This window comes from Molothrus aeneus, chromosome 3 (genome assembly GCF_037042795.1).
Source record: "Molothrus aeneus isolate 106 chromosome 3, BPBGC_Maene_1.0, whole genome shotgun sequence".
Lineage (NCBI taxonomy): Eukaryota > Metazoa > Chordata > Aves > Passeriformes > Icteridae > Molothrus > Molothrus aeneus.
In genome coordinates, this window is record NC_089648.1 from 10,069,734 (window position 1) to 10,091,093 (window position 21,360).

At 44.7% G+C, this 21,360-nt stretch overlaps 1 protein-coding gene across 3 annotated transcripts; it reads left to right on the top strand.

Moving 5' to 3' along the window:
• The first annotated feature begins 1,683 nt into the window (after positions 1 to 1,683).
• APMAP (adipocyte plasma membrane associated protein) lies at positions 1,684 to 14,633 on the top strand. 3 transcript variants are annotated; one of them, XR_010783314.1, is made up of 10 exons: positions 1,684 to 1,845; positions 4,830 to 4,946; positions 5,444 to 5,559; positions 6,812 to 6,904; positions 10,231 to 10,347; positions 10,847 to 11,021; positions 12,075 to 12,209; positions 12,561 to 12,753; positions 13,010 to 13,197; positions 13,773 to 13,885. XR_010783314.1 is itself a non-coding variant. In XM_066546241.1 (9 exons), the coding sequence occupies exons 1-9, from the start codon at positions 1,754 to 1,756 to the stop codon at positions 13,980 to 13,982; spliced, it is 1,248 nt and encodes a 415-aa protein (XP_066402338.1). In that variant the 5' UTR covers positions 1,685 to 1,753; the 3' UTR covers positions 13,983 to 14,633. The 3 variants fall into 3 exon arrangements, 2 of the variants coding, with proteins under 2 accessions (XP_066402338.1, XP_066402340.1); XM_066546241.1 differs by lacking the exon at positions 13,010 to 13,197 and having other exon boundaries at positions 1,685 to 1,845; positions 13,773 to 14,633; XM_066546243.1 differs by lacking the exon at positions 13,010 to 13,197 and having other exon boundaries at positions 1,685 to 1,845; positions 10,234 to 10,347; positions 13,773 to 14,633.
• The last annotated feature ends 6,727 nt before the right edge of the window (positions 14,634 to 21,360 follow it).

Below are 21,360 nucleotides of genomic sequence, written 5' to 3' on the forward strand. Positions count from 1 at the left end.
CTTGTTTGCATGAAAAAGAGCTATTCCAAAATCAAATTCACATAAAGTTCAGCATGTAAAAAAAGCTGAAGTTGTCATTGGTAAAGATCTGTTGCTGAAAGGCAAGGGCTCTGAATGACATTTCAACAACCTTGTGCAGCAACCGAAAAAACAAGGACACACAAAACCAGAGCAGCAACAGCACCTCTCAGTGCACAGGATGAGGAGTGAAATTGAGCCCCCACCTCAGTGCATTGTCAAACACCACCTGCAAACTGCTGCAGACAGTGACTCCAACACTGACCGGGGCCAGGGGAGCTGGAAGAGCAGCTCTTCCCACACTGGAGTTGGCTTTTTCCACCTGAAGATGTGCAGGCAGTTCAACATGTGAAAAACGCTTATTTTATGATTGGCTTTTTGCAAATTTTGAAATGAATATTATATGTGTTGTGTTAGAAAGTTATGCTGTATTAATTTTCTCAAGTAGCGTGTTAAATATAGTTTTAGGTTATAAAAAAATGTTAAAATAGAAACTATGCTATGTGGGATACTTTTTTTTAAAAGAAAGGACTTGCACTGAGATAGCAGGCACAGGACACCTAAACCTTTCAGAGAAAAAGAATTTATTGCTCCATTATCAGAAGAAACAAACTTTTTCCTGCCTCACTCAGGCAGGATGACGCCATTAGGATTATGACGAAGAAGCTGACACTGACCAGACAGAATCCTGTGTTTGAATGGAATTTATGCATCATGGATGAGGTGTATGGATATGCAACAGGTTAATGTTTTTAAGGGTTAATCCTCTGTTAACAGGTGTTCTTTTTCAGGCTTATGTTGCTCAGAAAAAGGTACCCAGACATCCGTAACTCTTTGTTCCTGTTGTCTCATATTGTCCTAATTCAATTTGTCCAAAATTTTTATTACTCTAATTACATTGCTGTTTTAATAACCATTTCATTACTATTAAACTTTTAAAATTTTAAAAGCAAGCGATTGGCGTTTTTCACAAAGAGTTGCTTTCAAAAACTGATTGAGCACATTCCCATGTCGACGTTCCCATCTCCCTGCTGTTGGACTGGCAGGGAGTTGGACATTGGTGGCTTCTGGCAGAAGGAGATTGCCCTAAATGCTGCCACTCATGGCACTCAGAGGTGCTTTAGTCTGAGGCTGAACCTTGGCTTCAAGCAGGAAAAGGAAAGCCCCAAGTAACCTGACTATGGTGAGAGTCAGTAAAAGTTTAGTTAATCAGAAAATCATATTATTTTTGTTGAAGACGTTTTCATATTAAGAGGGGAAATTTGGTCGTGCCTTTCTTGTGGTTACAAAGAAAAAGGTGACAGGAAACACTGTTCTGCCAGTGAAATCTGTTTAAAAAGCTCAGACACACATCAAAATCCCCAAAAAAATGCCTGTAATTGAGGCCCAGTGAATGAGGGAGAGCCACACTTTGTACGGCAGTGTACCCAAATGACAAAAATCCCAAAACTTTCCTATGGAAGGAAATAATTTCTGGCACATGCGGAGCATCTGTCACGGCCAAGGGGTTTCTGTGAAGCTTTTCCTCCATCCCAAGGGCTGGAGAATGACCGCGGGCCGTGACTGAGGCGCGGCCGCGCCGAAGGGCGTGGTCGGAGTGATGGACGTGGCCTGAGGGTGGAGGGGCGGTGCCAGGTTCGGGAGGCGTGGCCTGGAGTGAGGGGCGGGGCCTGGACTGAGGTGTGGGGCCGCGGTTCCGGTGCGCGGCGGCCGCGGGATCCGGACCGGGGTCGGGATGAATGAGGCGGAGGGGCTGCGGCAGCGGCGGCCGCTCCGCCCGCAGGTCATCACCGAGGACAGCCCGGCGCAGGAGGCCAAGGAGGGCAGGTGGGGCCCGGGCGGGGCGCCCGCCGTGACGCTGCGGCTGCAGGGCCGAGGCTGGGCCCGGCCCCGGGAGGGCCCCGGGAGGGCGCAGACACCGCCCGCAGGGCGCGGCCGGGCCCGGGGAGCGGCGGGCCGGGCTCGGATTGCCCGGGGAGGGGCTGGAAGGGCTGGGGGGTGCCCCGGGGCTGGGTACTGGGGGCACTGGGGGCACGGGGCCGCTGCGGAGCGGGGCCGCGGTTTCCCGGCTTGGCCGGTGCTGGGCACCCGCGGGTGCCAGCCCGGTGCTCCTGCTCCTCCTGGAGGGGCTGACGGTGAGGAGAGGCTGGGACAGCGCCTCACCTGTTCTGCCGACCTGCAGGAACGGCTTTTAACAACAAAAAAAATCGGCTTGGTCTTCACTTGCCTTCCCCTCTCTTCTCCTCTCTTCCCTTCTCCTCTCTTCTCTCTTCCCCTCTCTTCCCTTCTCTTCCCCTCTCTTCCCCTCTCCTGTTTATCTTTTGCCAGGCAAGAAATAACAGTTATCCCAGTGTGGCTTGTGCAGGTTTACTGTGGGTTTGATTAAGTCCTGTGTAATTGTGGTTTAGGGTGTTTATGTCTTAGTAATAGTTTAAAGAGTGATCTGCGGGTTTTTGACTGATCTACACGTGTCTGACCTAATAAACAGTCGGTTTGTGGCTAAGTTAAAAAAGGATTCTATTTACAATTTTCTGTTTAGGAATTTCGCAACGAAATCTCTTCATTGTGACTAAAGGGAGTTGCAGTAATAAAGGGAGTGGTAGTGTTTGTTTTGCCTTTCATTGCATAAGGTAGCTGATGACTTGTAATACTTTTGTTCCCCATCTATTATAGCATTTCTGACTTGAGTACTTTGCAGATTCTTATCTCTGCCCTTCGGGGTCATGAGAATGAAAGGCTGATGGCTTGGACTCTGTCCCTGTTTTTGGAGGAGAGCATCAGCATCTCTGAGCTTGAGAGGCTGCTCCTCCTGCCTTCAGCCTCTCTTGGTGTTCAAATCAGTTGAATTTCTAGAGCTCTATCACTGACTCAGAGTATTCACTGGGGCTGCTCTGTACGAAAACAGTGGAGGAAGTTCCTGGGCCTGGCCTTTTTCTGGCTGGTAGCTATGGCAGAAACTCTTGAGGACTGATGCTTCTCTCTCCAGCCCAGCAGCTCTTCTGCCAAGGGGATGATGCAGCCTGGCCTCCTGGCTGTGGTGACCCACCTTGCCAGCTTACTGTTGTCTTCAAGAGCTGGTTTAATGTCTTGGCTTTTTAGTTGTAGTAACAACTGAATTGCTGTAATTATAGCTGGAGTCCTGGTAAGTTGCTTTATTGAGATTTGCGGCTGCAGGCCATGTAGAATTAATCACAGAGACACAATTGACTAAGATTTTCTGTTTCACTGTTAGTGGACCTTTACCTCAGTGGTTCTCTCCAGTGACTGACAGTTGTCACTGTTCAATATTGTGTAGATTAAGAAGGATTCTGAGTAGATGACTTTTTAGTTTATTTTTTTGTAAAGCTTTTGGGTTATATTTAAATTCTTGTGGTTTCAGCAGTATCTAAACTAGGTCTTGCAGCTTGCAGGCTTGAAGTGTGAGTTTGCTTGTCACCTTATTCTTCATGCCTTTTTCCTTTATTGTCAGTCCTTTGCAAGTTTGCTTAAGGATCAGAAACATGGTCCTTACTTAAGCTTTTAGGAGCTTTAATTAGGTTGGCTTTGGCAGATGAGTTCCCATTCTGTTCCTGTTCATTCCCAGCTCCTTTTGTGTGAGCTGTTCTCAGCTGTCACAGAGGTGCTCAGGTGTCTGCTGACAGTACTTTTCATCTTACATTGTCGAGCTTTCATCTCTTGGAGGACAGTGGACACACCAGGCCAAAGGCTGAAGTCTTTTTGCAAACTTGGGGATTGCCTTTTATCCATACACCCTGCTCTTGATTCCAGATCCAAGGGGACCTAGACTGGGAGGTTTTTGCTTCCTCAAGACATCTCCTGTTAAAGCAGTAGGTGTAAAGTGCTTAAATCCTGCCTAAATCCTGGTGCCTAGTTCTGTCCTTGCTGTTCTCACTGATAATCCCAGAGGTTACCTTGATGCTGATATCAGTACCACAGGTGCACGTGTGTAGCTGCCCGGTTGGGATATTTGTGCTGGGCAGTGGTTCATATTCCCTACTGTCTGGGTGATTGACTAATGAAGGACAAAACAGTGGAAGTGGTCCAGGGATTAGTGCAGCACCACCAGGCACTGTTTGTCTTTATTTAACTGATCCTGTCAGGAGCCTGGCTGGCTGGGCCAGTGAATGGTTCAGAACAGCTAAAATTAGATGTGCTGCTTTCCCAGTTCAAGGCTAGGATTTGTTGGGCTTGGCTCTCTGCTTTTCTCTGTAAATGCCTGATTGATTCCTCTAAAACTTGTAGAGAGCAAAACGTGGTTTTCTCCCGTGGAAGAAACTTTTACTTATTTTATTGTGTGTTTTAATGGGTAAAGAGAAAACAATTAATTGCTTTTGTGTTCTGGAATTTGAGTTTCAAACCAGTGGTCACTAAGTTAAGCAGCCATTCATTTAGATTCTTCTGTGTTTGTTGTTTTAGTGGAAGTTTTTATTCAAAACTTGTGCTGCATAGAAACCATTACGAAAACTAAAGATCAAGTTAAAAAAACCTCAGCCAAACCACAACCAAAATATCCTGTTTCTCAGGTGGTTTGTTTTGTTTTGGCTTATTTTTTGGTTTGTTTGTTTTTATTTTAGTCAGCTGTAACTTGTAGCATGAATGAAACCTTCACATAAAAATGTTCAGCCTTTTATGCCAGTATCTTGAGACCTTTCTCTTATCTTAATATGTTCAAAATGGACCTTGAAGGTGAGGATGGTGGTTGTGCAAAGGTGTTAGTTTCCTTTTCTGAAGAAAAGAGGTTGCCACAGATATTTTAAGGACTGTTGTATCTGAAAACGATGTTAATCCTATTTCTTGTTTGGTTTTGGCAGTACTTACAGCAGCAAGGTGTTCCGTGTTACCTTCCTGACTTTGGCTGTGTCTGTGGCCATGCCACTGCTTGGAGTGACTGTTCTCCTGGATTGCCCTATAGACCCTCAGCCCATAAGGTGAAAGGTTGTTTTGTTTTGAAGCAAATGTTCTGGAAGCCTGACTTCTCCTGTGAGCTCTGCTGTTGTGTTTCAGCAAACAAGAGTTAACAGTGCAAAGTGGTTCTGTCTGGATTGAGAAATTGGGGAGTGATTGCAACATTATCCACACCCAGGCTGTTTCTGAGCCATCTTGTGCAGTTATGTGTCCCTGCTGATCATGGAAGGAGCTGAATTACTTTCTTTAATCATTAATCTAGAAAATGATTGTCTGCTACCCAAGCTGTCAGTGCAGCTTGTAATTACACAGGTGCACTCTTGCCTTCTGTGAGACAAGAACTGCATTTTCACTGAGGGCCAAGGGCTCAAGCTGCTGCAATGCTTTTTGAACTATGCTTTATGTAAAGCATAAATCAGGTGCGCAGGAGTTGGCAAACTGGGGGAAAAAATGATCAAATGTGTTGCTCAAGAATGTTTGCATTTTGTGCAAAGGATCACATGGTCCTCCTGTTTTGTAGCTTGAAGGAGCCTCCCCTCCTGACGGGAGTTTTAGAGCCCAACACCAAGTTACGGAAAGCTGAACGGCTGTGGGAGAACCAGCTGGTTGGACCAGAGTCCATTGTCAATATTGGGGGTAAGCACTGACAAAAGCAGCTTCTGAAGAAGGCTCTTTAAATGTTGTTCCATTGGGAAGAGTTTGTTCAGCAGTAGACCTCTTAGATAACAAGCTCTGGGAATTATTTTCAATGTGCAGATTTCCTAAAAGTAATTGTGTTATGCAGAAAAACCTAGGTTGTCTGTGCTATGTTTAGTTTTTCTCCTCTTTCTCTAGGATTTGTTGGGCTTGGCTCTCTGCTTTTCTCTGTATGTAATCTCTCCTATGTAGATGTTTTAATGTGACAACAAGAAATAAATCTTGTTGTCACACTAAAAATCCCGGTCTTCCAGGACTGAGAGCATCAGCAGTGTAGTCAGGGGCTACTTACATTTGGAGGAAATGGTCCCATTTTTCATTTGGGAAATGAAAAATTAACTGGGAATTAATATTTAGAAACTACTACCTGTTCTTTTAAAGCTCATTGCTGCTGAGTGAGCTGAATTTTGTGGTGTTGATCTTTGCTTTTATGACAGAAAACAAATCTCAGATTGATAAATATCTTGTTTACATTTTAATGCTGTTGCACAATATCATATCCCATATTAATAACTCCCTCATATTCCATATTAATAACTCTAAAAGCTTGGATTCTTCTTGCAAGAAGTCTAACCAACATAGGTGCCACTTTTCTCTCGTGGCAGGTGGGTTCTTCCCAAGTCACTAACCCATGCCACCTCTGAGCAATTTCTTAATCAGTTCCCTGTGCTTCTAATGCCATGAGATCCTCTTAGTGGGAACCCAGCATTGTGCAGGACTTGTTTCTTGTGACTCCTGAAGGAGGGGTAAGACTTGGAAATACTCTTAACCCCTACTGAAAGATCCTTCAGTGCAAGAGGTACTCAGTAGGTGCCATATAATTTATTTTCCTTCTACTTTATCTTCTAATTTATTAGTAAAATATTTGTAAGAAATTACATTACCCAGTAAGAAACTACTGTAAATTCTTTCCTCAGATTACACTTTTTTACCTGTATCTGTTAACAATGTGCTAAAGGGATTACCTGAAGCTGATTGATTTTTTATATTGCCTGGTTTACTCAGTCTTGTTGGAAACTCTTTATGGAAACCTTCCTGCAAGGGACAGCTGACCTATGAGTGAAATAATCAACCTGACTGGGAATAAGTTTTCTGTGAATAAATGAGCTGAGTTCTCCTTATTACCTGCTATAGAAGGATGCTTACCAGTATTGTTTTGTGATCAGCTTAATCACACAAGTTGTTTTTGCAGATGTTCTGTTTACTGGGACAGCTGATGGGAAGATTATCAAAATTGAAGATGGGGAAATACAAACAATAGCCAGAATTGGCCATGGTCCTTGTGGTGAGTGACAGCTCCCGAGCTCCTGAGTGTGTTTGAAAATGTCTGGGTCCAGGGCATGTGTTGGTTAAGCTGTGTTCAGCCTGGATTGCAGGTGCACATCTTGTTCTGCAGAAATTTGTAGCAGAGATATTAATGTGTTTGTATCAGTGAAGTATGAGTGAAAATATTGGAACATTGGAAGGAAGAGTAGAACAGAGGGCCAAAGGAATGGAAATGGGTGGTCTTGATAGAAAAGCACACAGTTTCCAGTTGTAAAATTTAAGAATGCAAGGAGGTTTTGTGTCATGACTACCAGGCCTTCACCATGGATGATGTGCTGGTGGAAGATCCTGCATCTTAACGTTGGGAGGAGGACAAGAGTAAAGTGCAACACAAATAACATTCCTTTTCCTATTAGTCCATCCAGAAAAAGCATGTGTCTTAAGAAAAAAATGGGCAGCAACCTGGTCTAATATTTGTGAAAGCTGAAGTCACCAAGATTCTGAGCTGAAGGGTCACCTCATAAAAACTGAGGACTTCTAAACATGTGTGAGTGAATGAACTCAAGCTAATTTGAGACTGGTGAAGTGTCTTGGTTTAAAACAATTATACAGACAGGACACTCCAAAATGAGTTATCTCTCCTCGTATTTTTAACCCTTCCTTTTTCACCAATAAGGAGAGATGAGTGTGATAAATGAAAAAATAGCAGTTCACTAAAAATAAAACAGCAACAACCAAGATAACAGTAATAACCACTAGATACAAACGTGCTGAATCCTGTTGACAAAGAAAAACAACACAGCAACCAAGGCTCCATGATCACAGAGCTCCCTCACCCACCAAATAGCCACCAGGGAACAAGGACAAAACAGAAGAATCCTCTCCAAACCAGTCAAATGCTGCTGATCCATCTGCTCCACACCACCCAAGAGGAGCTCTCCTGACAGTGGCAGCTGGAATTGGGTCAATGGCTGGGACTCCTGGAGAGAGGGGATGGTGCTGGTGGAGCTGTCCTGGGTGGCAGCAGCAAACAAAGATCGGAAGGAAACCTTCTCTGTGGCCCAGAAACTGAGCTGCCCCTGGCAGCAGCAGCCAGAAGGCAGAAATCTTCCAAAGCCTGGAGATAAACAAACCTGCCAGGCTGCTTTGCACTGCCTTGTCTCAGAGAACCTGCCCCAGACAAGTTTTTTGGCAGCCTGGCCAAAAAAAGCTGCAGCCTCTGCTCCCAAACCCTAGGGAGGACAGAGGAACTCTGTGTGCCTGTTCCTTCTCTTTTAGAGGGACCTCAGGTCACCTGCCTCCATGAACCTGGCCTAAAACACCCCAGTTCTTGTTCCAGCTCCTGGCTTCTAAAGGGACAGTGGCCATCTTGGGCAGGTTGGTGTAGGGAAGATAAGGAATACAATACACCTTTTTTGGGTTACCCAGGACAGAAGGACAGCAACTTACTTAGAGATTTTTGAATAGAAATATCACCTTCCCCATCTACGGAATTTTGCCTTGCATTTTGTTGTACCTATTTCCCTTCCTGTGTTTGTAAGCACAGTGGGAGTTGTTGCTGCACTTAGAGATCCTGCATTGGTCATGGTATTTTTGTTTTCTCACTGCTAAATTGCAGTTATTTCTTGTGGAATTCTACACCTCTTTCTGAACGAATTATTTGCTTGATTTAATGGGATTTCTGGAACTGAGTGAGCAAAACTGGGAGCAGCTTATTTATTACAGAACCATCTCTGTGGGGAGCTTAATGTCCATCTCAGCAGTGCCTGGGCAGTCTGAGGAGCCTGGCTGGTGTTTGTTGGGACTGATGGGAGTTTTGTTTGTGGCAGTGATACAGAAACTCACCTGAGGTGTTTGTTGGGACTGATGGGAGTTTTGTTTGTGGCAGTGATACAGAAACTCACCTGAGGTGTTTGTTGGGACTGATGGGAGTTTTGTTTGTGGCAATGATACAGAAATTCCCCTGAGGTCCTGCAGCCCTGTGCTGATTGCCAGTTAGAAATTCAGGTCAGGAACCGTTGCTGTCCCTGTTAGCTGTCATTGACTTGTCCATCATTTATTCTATGTAATTTTATGTGGATGGTTAGACATGATTAGACTCTCACATGATCAGACTCTGGGCTGACTTGGCAGCACTCTCTTGGCTGCCTGGTAAGTAGAACAGCTTTGGTAGGACTGCTGATGGGAAACTGGATTTAGGCATGAATATGGGTGGGGGTGGATGTGAAAAATCACCTTTCTCCTGCTCATTTCCGTTGAACTTGAGCAGCTTGGGAGAGGTGGGAAGGATGTGCTGCCCTGGTTCTTTGGGGCCAAAGTGGTAATGGGGAGCCTGGACTTTTGTGCTCCTTGAATTGGGAAGTGGAAAGGCCGTAGCCATCTGCAAAATTTCTCTTGCTAAGGTTTTCAGACTGCTGATGTTGTGAAGTTCTTAGCTCTTCAGGACTCAAATGTCTCCTTGAATTTATCTAAATTCTTCAGGTTTGCAGAATTCCCCTTCCTCCTCATATAGAAGTCTTCAGTGTCTTTGTTTTGAGAAACTAGCTATTCATGACAATGTTGGACCTTTTCAGAAAAAGAAAGGGTTTTTTAATTTAAAAATTATTTAATTCTAAAAACAGAGCACACACGCCCCCAAACCTGCATAAAACCACTTCTTTTGGAGAAAAATCATTTTGTTAAATCCAATTTTCTGATTTTACCCCAGCTTGGGCAGCTGTTAGTTACTAGCCTGACAGATTCTATGATTATCTCTGGACTGGTGAAAACATGGCGTGGGGTTATCTGCTTCACTCCCACCTAGTAAAGTAGGAATCATTTTTAAATGAATGTATATACCATATGTATGCCATAGAGTTTTTATAAGCCACAGTTTGACTCAAAGGTCACATGTGCAAGCAAAGGGAAAAAAGAACAAACCAAACCTCAAATATTTTATTCTCTGTTTTCCATCAGCCAGTGATGTCTGACTGCTTCTCAAGAAGCAGGGCTGCAGCATGTGTGGAGTTTGTTTTGGAAGGCAAATGTAAATGATAATTGCTTCTCCTTCCTCCTCCTTTTTCATAGCTTTCCTATGTGGCATTGAATGTCCCTTTGGTCAGTTTGGGCCACCTGTCCTGGCTGTGTCCCCTCCCAGGATCTTGCCCACCCTCAGCCTGCTGGAGAGAGCATTGATGCTGTGCCAGCCCTGCTCAGCAGTAGCCAGAACACCTTTTTAGCTGCCTGTGCAAAGCCCAGCACTGGGAGGGCTTTTCATCCCAGCCAGACCCAACATACCTGTGTAGGTACCCTGAATGCCTTGTATTTATTTCTGTTTGGAAAACCACTTTAAAATTGTTTCCCAAGGAGGCCGTGGAGATGAGCCAACGTGTGGAAGACCACTTGGCATGAGAGTGGGGCCAAATAACACCCTGTTTGTGGCAGATGCTTATTATGGACTCTATGAAGTTGATCCTGATACAGGTATGATTTTTCTGCTCCAAAGTTTTCTTCCACTGACAAATCCGGGCTTCATTTGCAGTTTTGCCAGATGCTGCAGGCAAAACAATGCCTGTCTTTTTTTGTGAAGTGATTTGAAGCTGTCTGCATGAAATGAGTCATGCAAGAACTTGATATTTATTTCCCTGTAGCAATCACTTCCTCTCTGTGTCTGGCTGTCTGCATCAGAGCTACCAGTGACTTATCTTTTGGTGTTACATAGTTTTTGTTGTTAAAATTGATATCCTAGGATCCATGAATAGACCTCTGTTGTAGCTGTTTTGGCTTTCATAAAAGGAAAAGAAAAAGATTGATACATAAAACCTTTTGTCATGTTTGCTGTACTTGTATTTCTGCCTTGATCTCACTGTGGTAGTGAAAAGCTCTTCAATTCCCTGTAACCCAAATCTACACAAAGTAAAGAGAGATGCATTTTGGTGTGGCTACATTGTGTGGCTTTTTTTTTTCTTCTTTTTGTATCTAGGTGAAACAAAGATGCTTGTGTCAACCAAAACACCCATAGAAGGCCAGAAGCTGTCATTTGTAAACGATCTTACAGTGACCAGGGATGGGAGGAAGATCTACTTCACTGACTCCAGCAGTAAATGGCAAAGACAAGACTACTTGTTCCTGCTTATGGAAGGCACAGATGATGGCCGGCAAGTATCTCCTTCCCTGTCCTGGTTTAGGGCAAATTTGGGAGAAAACCTCCAAAGGGGGGCCCCTCCAGAAAGCAGACCCACATGGCCCACTCCCCCCAGTTGGTTCAGGAAGGATTCCTTGGAGAGAAGTGGAAAGAACCTGTTTATTTAACAGGCACAGCACCCCCAGCACACAGAATGAACAATACCAGATGACAGCGCTCCTTCACCGCTCTGAAAAAGATGGCAAATTCAGAAAGTCTCTCTTGGGGGTGGTCGCTCTGTTATCAGTCCCTCTGGCACTGGGGCAGCTGCTGCAGCCACAAAGTGCAAACTCTTGGTGTTTCCCAGGTCCCAGTCTGGAGCAGGCTCAAGTGGTTCCAAAAAAGGGAGAGGAAAAACAGTCCAGGGATAAATTCGAACTGCTTGGCTAAACTAACTAATGAGCAGAAGCAAAAAGCAGGAGCAGCACTATGTACTGCCCTGTCTGTGAGTCCTGCCAGCTGTGGGTGAGCAGGCTGATAACAAAACCAAACTTTCACTCTTCAGAGCCAGTCTTGAAGGCACAGAAAATAATATCCAGCATAAACAGAACACACAAATGGGGAATCAAGCATCACAATGTCACCCTAGGACACCAAGACATTTCACTTGCTGTCAGCTCAGCTGTAGGAGTGCAATTCACCACTTCCTTGATCTTCATATTTTTTTCTCTTTATAAACTCACCTTTGTAAACACTGCACTGCCCAGGGGAGGGTGAGGGAATTGTGTGGGTGTTGCTAATGAGACCTGCAGCAAAATAAATGAGATTCCCCTTTTTCCTTCAAGAGGACTGGCATGGAGTTTTGTTTTAAAAGTGAAGGTGTTAGCATTGCATTCAGCACAAATCGTGCATGAATGCTGCCACTCTCAAGTGCCTTGTTATTTCTCTTGTGTTCACAAACAAATGCTTCCTGGCTATTCTGCCTTCTTAACTTAAATGTGGTGCATGTGAGAAAAGATGGAATGCCTGAAGAATGAAACACAGATGCATAAATATTCATCTTCACTCAAAAATGGTTTCTTTTCAGCCTCCTTGAATATGACACAGTGACAAAAGAAGTGAAAGTCTTAATGGTGGGGCTGAGGTTTCCCAATGGTGTGCAGCTCTCTCCTGCAGAAGACTTTGTCCTGGTGCAGGAGACAACCATGGCTAGAATCAGAAGGTGAGTATGACTTTGGAATTATTACTCATCTGTGTAGGGATTGCTTAAATAAATGAATTGAATGACAAACCCTACACTTCAGTTATGCCTAGTTAAAAATGACAAAGAAGGTGACCTTCCTCAATACTTAATGTTTTTATTTCACTTTAAATGTCTAGGTTGCATAATCTTTCCATCATGGGCTCCTTAAGCACAGTGGAGTAAGCTGACTTTTTTCCTGGGGAGAAGTATGTGGCAGTGCTGTATTTCCCTCTACCAAAATAATGGGAAAAAAAATTAACTATTGGGACTCTCATTTATTATTTAAACTGATTGAGTTAGATGTTCTAATCTATTATCTATACTTTTCAGGTATTATGTGTCTGGGCTGATGAAAGGTGGAGCAGATATGTTTGTTGAGAATATGCCTGGTCTTCCAGACAATATCAGGTTAAGCAGCTCTGGAGGATATTGGGTAGCTATGGCAGCTGTGAGACCCAATCCTGGCTTTTCTTGGTTGGACTTCTTATCTGAAAAAACATGGATTAAAAGGATGATATTTAAGGTAAAAAAAATACTAAAAAAGAACTTTTTTTGAAAATATCACCTTTAGTAGAGGAATGGAAGTGGTAAATATTTGTTTGTCCTGTTTCTTCCTCTTTACAGGAAGATTTAAAAAAACATTAGGTGCTGTGGTTAAAACTGTTGTTGCTTTTCCCTGGTAGAAGAGCCCTTATATATTAATAGATAGTAAAATTTAACATTTGCTTCTTTGAGTAGCAGGTACACGTCTCTTAAGTTGCCTTCCATCTTGATCTTAGGAAAGGAAAAGAGACTATCTCTAACCATGCAGCAAGACAGGATCTTCATTTGGATATGTGAAGACTTCACCTGAAGTGCCTAAACTGCTTATTGCCAGGTGTCTGAAGAGCATTTGGGAAGTGTGAGCTGTTCCCATGACTGCCCTAGGCACCCTAGGAGACAGTGTGCACGTTGTGGATGGTGTTAGGTGACATTTTGTTCTGGTTCACTTATGCCTGTTTTTGTGTCACCCCGCTTTCAGATGAGCAAGGATAATGTGGTTTTTTTTAAGGGCTAAAGAAACAGCATGATGCTTTTTAAACAATGCAAACACTTGGAAATACTTCTGTCCTCAAAAAAAAAACCAAAAAAAAAAAACAAAAAAAAAACAACCAGAGCAAGCAGTGCTTAGGATTTCATTCCAGCTGAACGAGGTCTGTGCTGTCCCTGTCTCTCCTGGTGCAGTGCAGGAGCTCTGTGTGATGCTGTGGGGAGCTTGGCATCAGCTGCACCAGAGCAAGCTGCTGTCTCTTGTGTGGGCAGCCTTTCAGCCTGCCCCTGGAGTAGATGAGCTTCTGCTGATCCTTTTGTTTCTTCTCCAGTTGGCTTTACAGATATTGATGTGTTAACCCTGTGTAAGAGTGTTCACTCAAAATGTGTCCTTGTGTTCTTAGCTGCTGCTTCTGAGGAGCGTGGAGTGGTCTTTGCCTGTATGAATGTCTGAGATCAGATTGTGGAGGAAAAAAACTTCTGTTGATTTTCTTTCTCTTTCTTTTCTTCCAGTTGCTGAGTCAGGAAACTGTGACAAAGTTTGTACCCAAATATAGCCTCGTTGTTGAACTCAGTGAGACAGGATCCTACAAAAGAAGCTTCCATGATCCCACTGGAGTGACAGTGGCTTATGTCAGCGAGGCACACGAGCACAACGGGCACCTCTACCTGGGATCCTTCCGCTCTCCCTATATTGGCAGACTTGATCTCCAGCACGTTTAACTGCCTGCCCATGATGAGTCCCACTGCCCTGTGCTGCTCCAGAGGTGCAGAGGAAGCATGTGCTTGAGGCAGTGTGTGACCAAGTGACAAAAAGTGTGACAAAAAGTGACAGTCAGTCTGTTACGGTGCAGGAGCACTGTGGCCATAGGAAGAGATACAGTTTGCTGTACCTGGCCTCTGTCTTGGCTGACTGCTCATGCTCTGGAGTTGGCCTTTATTACTGTTCACATCTGAGGACTATGGGGAGGCATCTTCATTCAGTTCTTTACTGCTCCAAGGAAATCCATTGATTTTCCTGTGCCCAGCCTTGTTTGGAATCATCTTGAACAGACACCATCATGTCGCCTTTAATGCAACTGTGTGTCCTCTTACTCTGGAAGGAATTGTGATGGATGGAGTTTAATTGTGTGTGATTTGGGTGGAAGAGGGTGGCTTGCATGTGTTAATTTCTGTTCTAGTGCCTCCTGTCCAGGAGTGATTACAGTGCATGTTCTAATGTTCTACCATGGTGCTGTGGTAGAGGCAGCAACATCCAGGACATGCCTAGGAATCCAGTTATGCCACTGGGCTTCTTCAGTCCCAACCTCTGTAAGTAACATCAGACATTGCAATTAACTGTTAATCAACATGCAGAATCAAACTGGATCCTTACCTGTGGACTCCTGTGTTTCTTTATAGCATTGGGGTCGGATGATGAATGAAAATTGCATTTTCTTTGTTATTAAGAACTAGTTCCAATGGGTCTGAAAAGGGTTGTTTGTAGTATTTCTTCCACATTTTACCAGGTCCTGAAAGTCTCCTGTTCATTATTTATGTGACCATTCCAGGGAGAAGAGGGCTAGCTGCAGGAATCCTCTTCAACATGCTTTTTATGAAGAACTGGTAAAGATTTTGGGGAAGATTGGTGTCTGAAGATGGATGTGGACTCAACTGACACCTGTAAAATCTAATGTTGGTGGATGAGGAAGGGCTTTGGTGGCAGTTTTTGGAATGCATGTCCAGGGACTTCCTCTCTTAACAGATACTCTACCTGGAGAATGTGGAGAATGCTTTGCTGGCAGCTATTGCAAAGGAAAGCCTGTGCTGTTACATTTTGTGGCTGGAATGGCTGGCAGCACAAAGGAATTCAGGCAAGAACTCGAGTTTTGTAGAGCAGCCAGGGATGAGGGCACTGTGGTGGACTTTGTGCTCACCAGCAAGGAGGGGGAATGTGCACCTCAAGGGCAGCCTTGGCTGCAGGGATCATGAGGTGGTGGAGTCCAACTTCCTCAGGGCAGGGAGGAGGGTGTAGAGCAAACTGTTGCCCTGGATTCAGGAGGGTAGACTGGCACCTTCAGGGATCTACTTGGTAGAATATCATGGGGTAAAGCCCTGGAGGGAAGAAGGAGCCAAGAGAGCTGTTATACTCAGGGATGTTCAGGGGTCACCTCTTCCAGGCTCAGGAGTGATGCATCCCCATAGAGAAGAAGCTGGGCAAAAATGCCAGGAGACCTTGTGTGGATGAACAAGGGGCTCCTGGACAAGCTCAGACACTAAAAGGAGGCCTGTGGAGGGTGGAAGCAGGGGCTGTAGCCTGGCAGGAATACAGAGAGGTTGTCCAGGCAGCCAGGGATCAGGTTAGAGGAGATAAAGGTTAAGGTAAAGATAAAGGAGGTTAGAGGAGATAAAGCTCTGAGAGAATTAAATGTGGCCAGGGACATTAAGGATGACAAGAAAAGCTTCTGCAGGTGTGTGGGTGACAAAAAGGAACACTTGGAGAAATGAGGACCCTCTCTGGAAGGAAAGGGGAGACCTGATTACCTGAGACATGGCAATGGCTGAGGTGCTCAGTGAGTGTTTTGCCTCTTCTCCACCAGGATGTGCTCCAGCCACATTGCCCAAGTTGCAGAAAGGAAAGACAGGGACTGGGAGGCTGAAGAGTCACCCACTGTAAGTCACATTTTAGATCATCTGAGGAACATGAAGGTGCACAGGACCTGTTAAAATTCATCTGCAGATCCTGAGGGAACTGATGGATGAAGTCACTGTCCATTGTATTTGAGGAGTTGTGGTAGTCCAGCTAAGCTCCCACCAACTAGAAAAGGGGAAAATAACCCCCATTAAAAAAAAAAGGAAGAAAGGAAGTGTTGGGGAACTGCAGCCTGCCAGTCTCACCTCTGTGCCCAGCAGGATCACGGAGCAGAGAGATTGGAACATGTTATTCAGAGAAGTTGTGGATGCCCCACACTTGGAAGTGTTCAAGGCCAGGCTGGAGGGGGCTCTGAGCAACCCAGTTTCACAGGAGGTGTCCCTAATGGTCTCTGAGGTCCCCTCCAACCCAAAGCATACTATAATTCTAAATAAGAGCTTTTGCATCTTGAAGAACTCAAGGGGTGCTTCAGCAGCTGTGTGATTCAGTGCATTGATACTTTGGAATTGAGGTTTTTGCTGCTCTCTCCTTTTCTGCCACTGGGTGACAATCCAACCTAAATTTACACTATTGCTGCATTTCTTCACCTTTGGAAAGGAAAGAGACTTGCTATAAATATATAGTGAAAAGCACCAGAAAAGGGGAAGGTGATGCTAAAAATATTGCCTGATTTCAATGGCCTTCTGCTCATCTATTAATGGAGGGCTATGCAAATGAAAATGACTCTTCCCTGTCAGTGCCTCTGTCACCCTGTTCTGTGTTACTGCCAGGCAGCAGCAGTCCTGTGGCAGGACTGGATCAGGGTGACTTGTTCCTGTGCAGCCCAGGGGCTGCTCTTTTTGGGAAAACCCAGTGCAGGGTGGGCTGCTTCAGCACCAGCTGGTTAGCACTGCTCTGCCCAGCCCTTGCAGCTGTTGGTCCTCTTCTGGTGGGAGATGATAGTTAAACTTGATGGCATCTCAAGTTGGGGTTGGAAAAGCAAATCTGCTGTGCTGTTTGTTGGGGGTTTTTTTTGGTTTTTTTGCTGATGCTTTGGCACCCTTGGGGCAAGCACAGCTTTGCCTCTTGGTACACAGTTCTCACTAGTGATTTATTTGCCAAAGTATTTCACCAAGTAACCTTTGGACAGAGTGCAGTTCTCTGTTAATTTTTTTTTTTAAGGGTACTGCAGACTGACTGGACTTGTACCCCATAAGCTCCCTCTGTTAGTACAGGCTGGACAGACAGGCTTTATTCAGTGTGAGAGATTAAATCTCTCTGAATCTGTAAAGTCCCATCTTTAGTGGGTGGCACAATGCTAAGCAACAAACTTTTCATGGTGACAGGCTGCTTAACCAGGCCATTGGTGTTCCATTTCTCATAAGAACCTTAACACTTCATTTCAGCTGGCTCCCATTCCTGGTCTTGTGCTGGATCCTGATCATCCATCCATGGTATGCAGAAGTGGGGGGATCTGTAGTAAAACCCAGGTTGACTGACACACACACAGGTCTCATTATTCAGCATAGGGATGCTTAAGAACAGTATTTTTCTAGAAACTATTTTTTCCTAAAAAAACAATCTCTAATCTTCGATTGGCTTTCAAATGAAAGAGTAAAGCAGCAGCACTAAAATGCTTGTGGAATAAACAAACTGGCATGAAGTCCTCTTGAGGCTCCTGTGGGGACTGGTTTTGCAGGCTCATTCCACTTCCACAGAGGCTGAGTCAGTGATGTGTTGATTGCAGATGGATGGTGACACACCTGCCTTAAGCAAGGAGAAACCTGGAACAAGTCAGGCTTGGAAAAAGCCAGCCAGTCTTTTTTGATGATGTGAGTGCAGGAACATGACACCTCTGCAGCTCTGAGGCTGGCTCTTCTCTTATGTGAGAAGTCTTACTGGATGCAAGAGCATTTACAGAGGTACCCAAAGGTCTTGTCAGAGCATGATTGTCTTCTGGTGGCAGAAGAAAGGGCCTGTGGTTCCCTAAAAAGGGAGGAAGTCCTCTTTGCATAACTCCCAGAGAAGCCTGAGGCTGCTTCCTGTGTCTTACCCAAGTTTCTTTTGGGACAGACTATGGCATATGAGAGAGTGTTGCCCTGTCTCCTGAAAGACCTGGAGAAATTTTTGATTTCATGTAAAGCCCTGCAGTAAAACTATCCAAGGAAAGGAACTGAGCTAGAGTACTCCACAACTGTGCATTTAAAAAATGTGTTTTGTTTTACTTTGTTGGTTGAATAGATGTTTCTGCAGGGCACAAGTATCAAGAAGATTTTGCTGAAAGTATTTAAAATGTTACTCCACAGTTAAGTGCCCTGTTTCTTGTCTGAAGCAAACTTCTGTACTAGAGCTGCTGGAGCATAACCTGTGTGCCCCTGACACTTCTATGCAAAGGTTGGTTTCTCAGCGTGAACAGCTGATGAAAGTGATTGCAAAGTCTTTGCATAAATCTTTAAATTCCTTTGAATTTGTGTCTGCTTTGTGCCAGTAAAAACTTTGCAAATGAGATAATGACCTCTTAAGCTTCTGGCTCTGTCTGCTCAGTGATCACAACAGGGATCTGATGATGCTGACACTTGGGCCTTCTCATCTAACCTGTTTAAAAACAGTGCTGCAAAAGAATGAGCACAGGGGGCAGCTGATTTTTGCTCATATGCTGATTTTTTTTGAGGCAGGGACTGAAAACTGTAGCATTAAGTTGTTGTAGTTAGCTGTGTGTGGAAGGCTTTTTCCTTACAGTCAGCAGCTGTTGTGTCTCCTTATCTGCCTGCTGCCAGCTAAACCTTGTGTTGGTTCCATGGAGCTGTGACTCCCCCAGCTGTCAGTGGGCTCTGAAAGTCAGTCAGGTTGTGAAACTGGGTGCATCTGGTACAGGCAGAGCTCCCAGGTCCTTCATGTGGAGCTGCTGAGGTCAAGAGGATGCAGAGTGGGAAGTCTGTCAGCCAGCAATGCTTTATATTTTGGTGGCAGGCAGTTTGTTTCCTGTGCAGTTTAAAAAGTGGGAGTATGAGAGGAAATATTTGCAGAGCAGAGCTTTTGAGCAAATGCAGATCTCTGTTTGAGGATCACTGGCCACTTTGAAGCTCTGCTAAAACTCAAGTTGTGGTTGTCCCACCAGCTCTTAATGTCACTGCTGGGATTGTTCCTTTTTGTTCTTCAACATACAGAGCTGGCAGAAACAAGTTTTCCTTCTCACCTCATGCCCTAAATCAATAAAAATATCATTGACTTGCCATTGTAACCTGAAATAGATGTCAGAGACCCAGCAAGGTCTGCAGGGCTGTGAACTCCTTGGAGTGAATTGGGGAACTGTTAACCTTGGTGTAAACAAGATGCAGAGGGCAGAGACATTGGCTTTTTGACTGCTGCATGTCATTGTGATGAAGTGGCATTTAGCTGCAGCTCTTTAGGTCAGTGCTAGCAGTTTCCTCCTCTTTAATTACCCAAATCCTTCCTGAGTGAAGTGCTCTGGGGTGATACAAAGAGCTCCGTGGACTTTAGCTCTGCTCCTTTCTTTGGTGCTGATGAAAGCTCTGTTACCATAGCTGAGGGGATGATGGGTACTACAATTCCAGTGTGCCTTTCTCCTTGTAGAGCACACTGGAATTCTGTGTCACAGTGAACACTTGGATGCAGCTTTGAACATAAGGCTGATCTGTCTTTCTCAGCAGGAGCTTTTCTGTTTGGATGGAGAGGTCTGAACAGTCATGCTGCATTTTCCTTGGGAGAACAGCAAAGGCCTGTTGGTTTGTCAGCCTGCATGGTGCCAAGTTCACCTGGCTTTAACTTTTTGTTGCTCTGACAGATGGAGAATTGGCTTGGTGAGGTGACTGAGATGAAGCACTGTGTGTCAGGGGCTTGGAGAGTCGCACAGGGGCCACTGTTGTGTGACATGCTCACTGCCTGCATGCATCTCTGCACAGACCTGAAGTGACAGCGTGCTGCCTGCTGGCCCCCTTGGTGGCATGTGAGAGGCAGATGACATCTGTTCCTGAACACCAGGCTGTCCTGCTGGCTGAAGGAAGGAACATGGATCTGCCCAGACTGTCTGGAGCTGACAGCCTGGTTGGAAGCCCTTGGCATTGTGTGAAGTGTGCAGCTGAAGGAGAAGAGGGCTTGAGACCATTCCCAACCCCTCTGAGATGGAAAGAGCAGCTCTTCCTGGCTTCTCTTGCTCTCCTACAAACATATCTGTGGCTTGGCTTTCCTGCCTTGTGGACAGCCCAAGCCACCATTGGTGACTTTCTTTCTCCTTGTCTTTGGCTCCAGGCTGTTGGTGATGGCTGAATGTAGCATCACATTACATCCTCTTCATCCTCTTGTGGCCCTTCTGGAGCTTTCTTTAGAGCACTGTTTTTTTTTTTTGTTTTTTTTTTTTTTTTTTTCTTTTCCTAGCCAAGACACTGCTGTTCCCAAAGATAAGATGCAGCACAGCTGCCTCTCCAGCACTGGATGCTGAATTTGAGCTGCTGCTGAGCCACCTGTTCATCATGAGTGGTGTTTCTGTAGCAGGACTTGGGACTTGCCCTGTTTTGGGATTACTTGGAGCAGAGACTCAGCTGTACTATTAATATAATCTGTTTTAAGATCCCCAGACCTTGGCTTGGTGCCAGGCCATTCACTGGCCTTTCTTGATTGAATGGTTGTTAAAAGGGCTGAAAGTGGGGGTGTTACTGCTAATAGGAGTTATAATATTGCTGCAGAAAGGCAACAACTTTCAGAAAAAAAAAGGAGTATTTGTGGGGAAAAAAAGTGTTCTCTGTGGCTTAGATCAGGACCCTGCCCATTTAGAAGTGCTGGTCTGTGTGTCACTGATCATGGGCTCAGACTTTTATGGTTGTTTTAAGGCAGCAGCTGCCCAAATCCTTCCTAATAGGGACCTTAGTCCACTGTAAGCAATAATTAGCCCATGGATGAAGAGTGGAGACTTGAAGGAATGGTAGATGCCCACCTAGAGAAGACCATCATTGTACTGAACCTGAATATAAACTGTGGTCTGCCAGAGATTAAATGTTGTATATTAACCTGGATGGAACTATGCTGTTTAACCTCAGAATTATTATTTGGCAATATGATTAGATTTATTAGCCTTGGCATTTGCAGTGATGCCCTTTCACAGGGTAGCTTAGCTTTAATTAAAGTGGAAGCACTCATTGGACTGAGTAATTTCTGGGATGTTTGTGTTTCAAGACATCCTTATCCATACCTCTGTCTTAAAAAGAAAAAGAACAGCTCTCCCTCTTGCCTTCCTGACAGATGTGTCTGACCATTTCCCTGGCACTGGAAAATGTTAAAACTTGTGTGTGTGTCTACCCAGGCAAACCACCCCCTGTTGTCAAGCTTTCCTAGTGTTGTATTCACACATGCTGTGGTTTAGACTTGTTTCCATCATGGCTTTGTGAAAGTTCATCACAAAACAAGTGCAGCAGAGCTTCCTGGGAGTGCTTGGGAATTCAGCCAGAGGATGGATGGAAAATGAATGACAACACG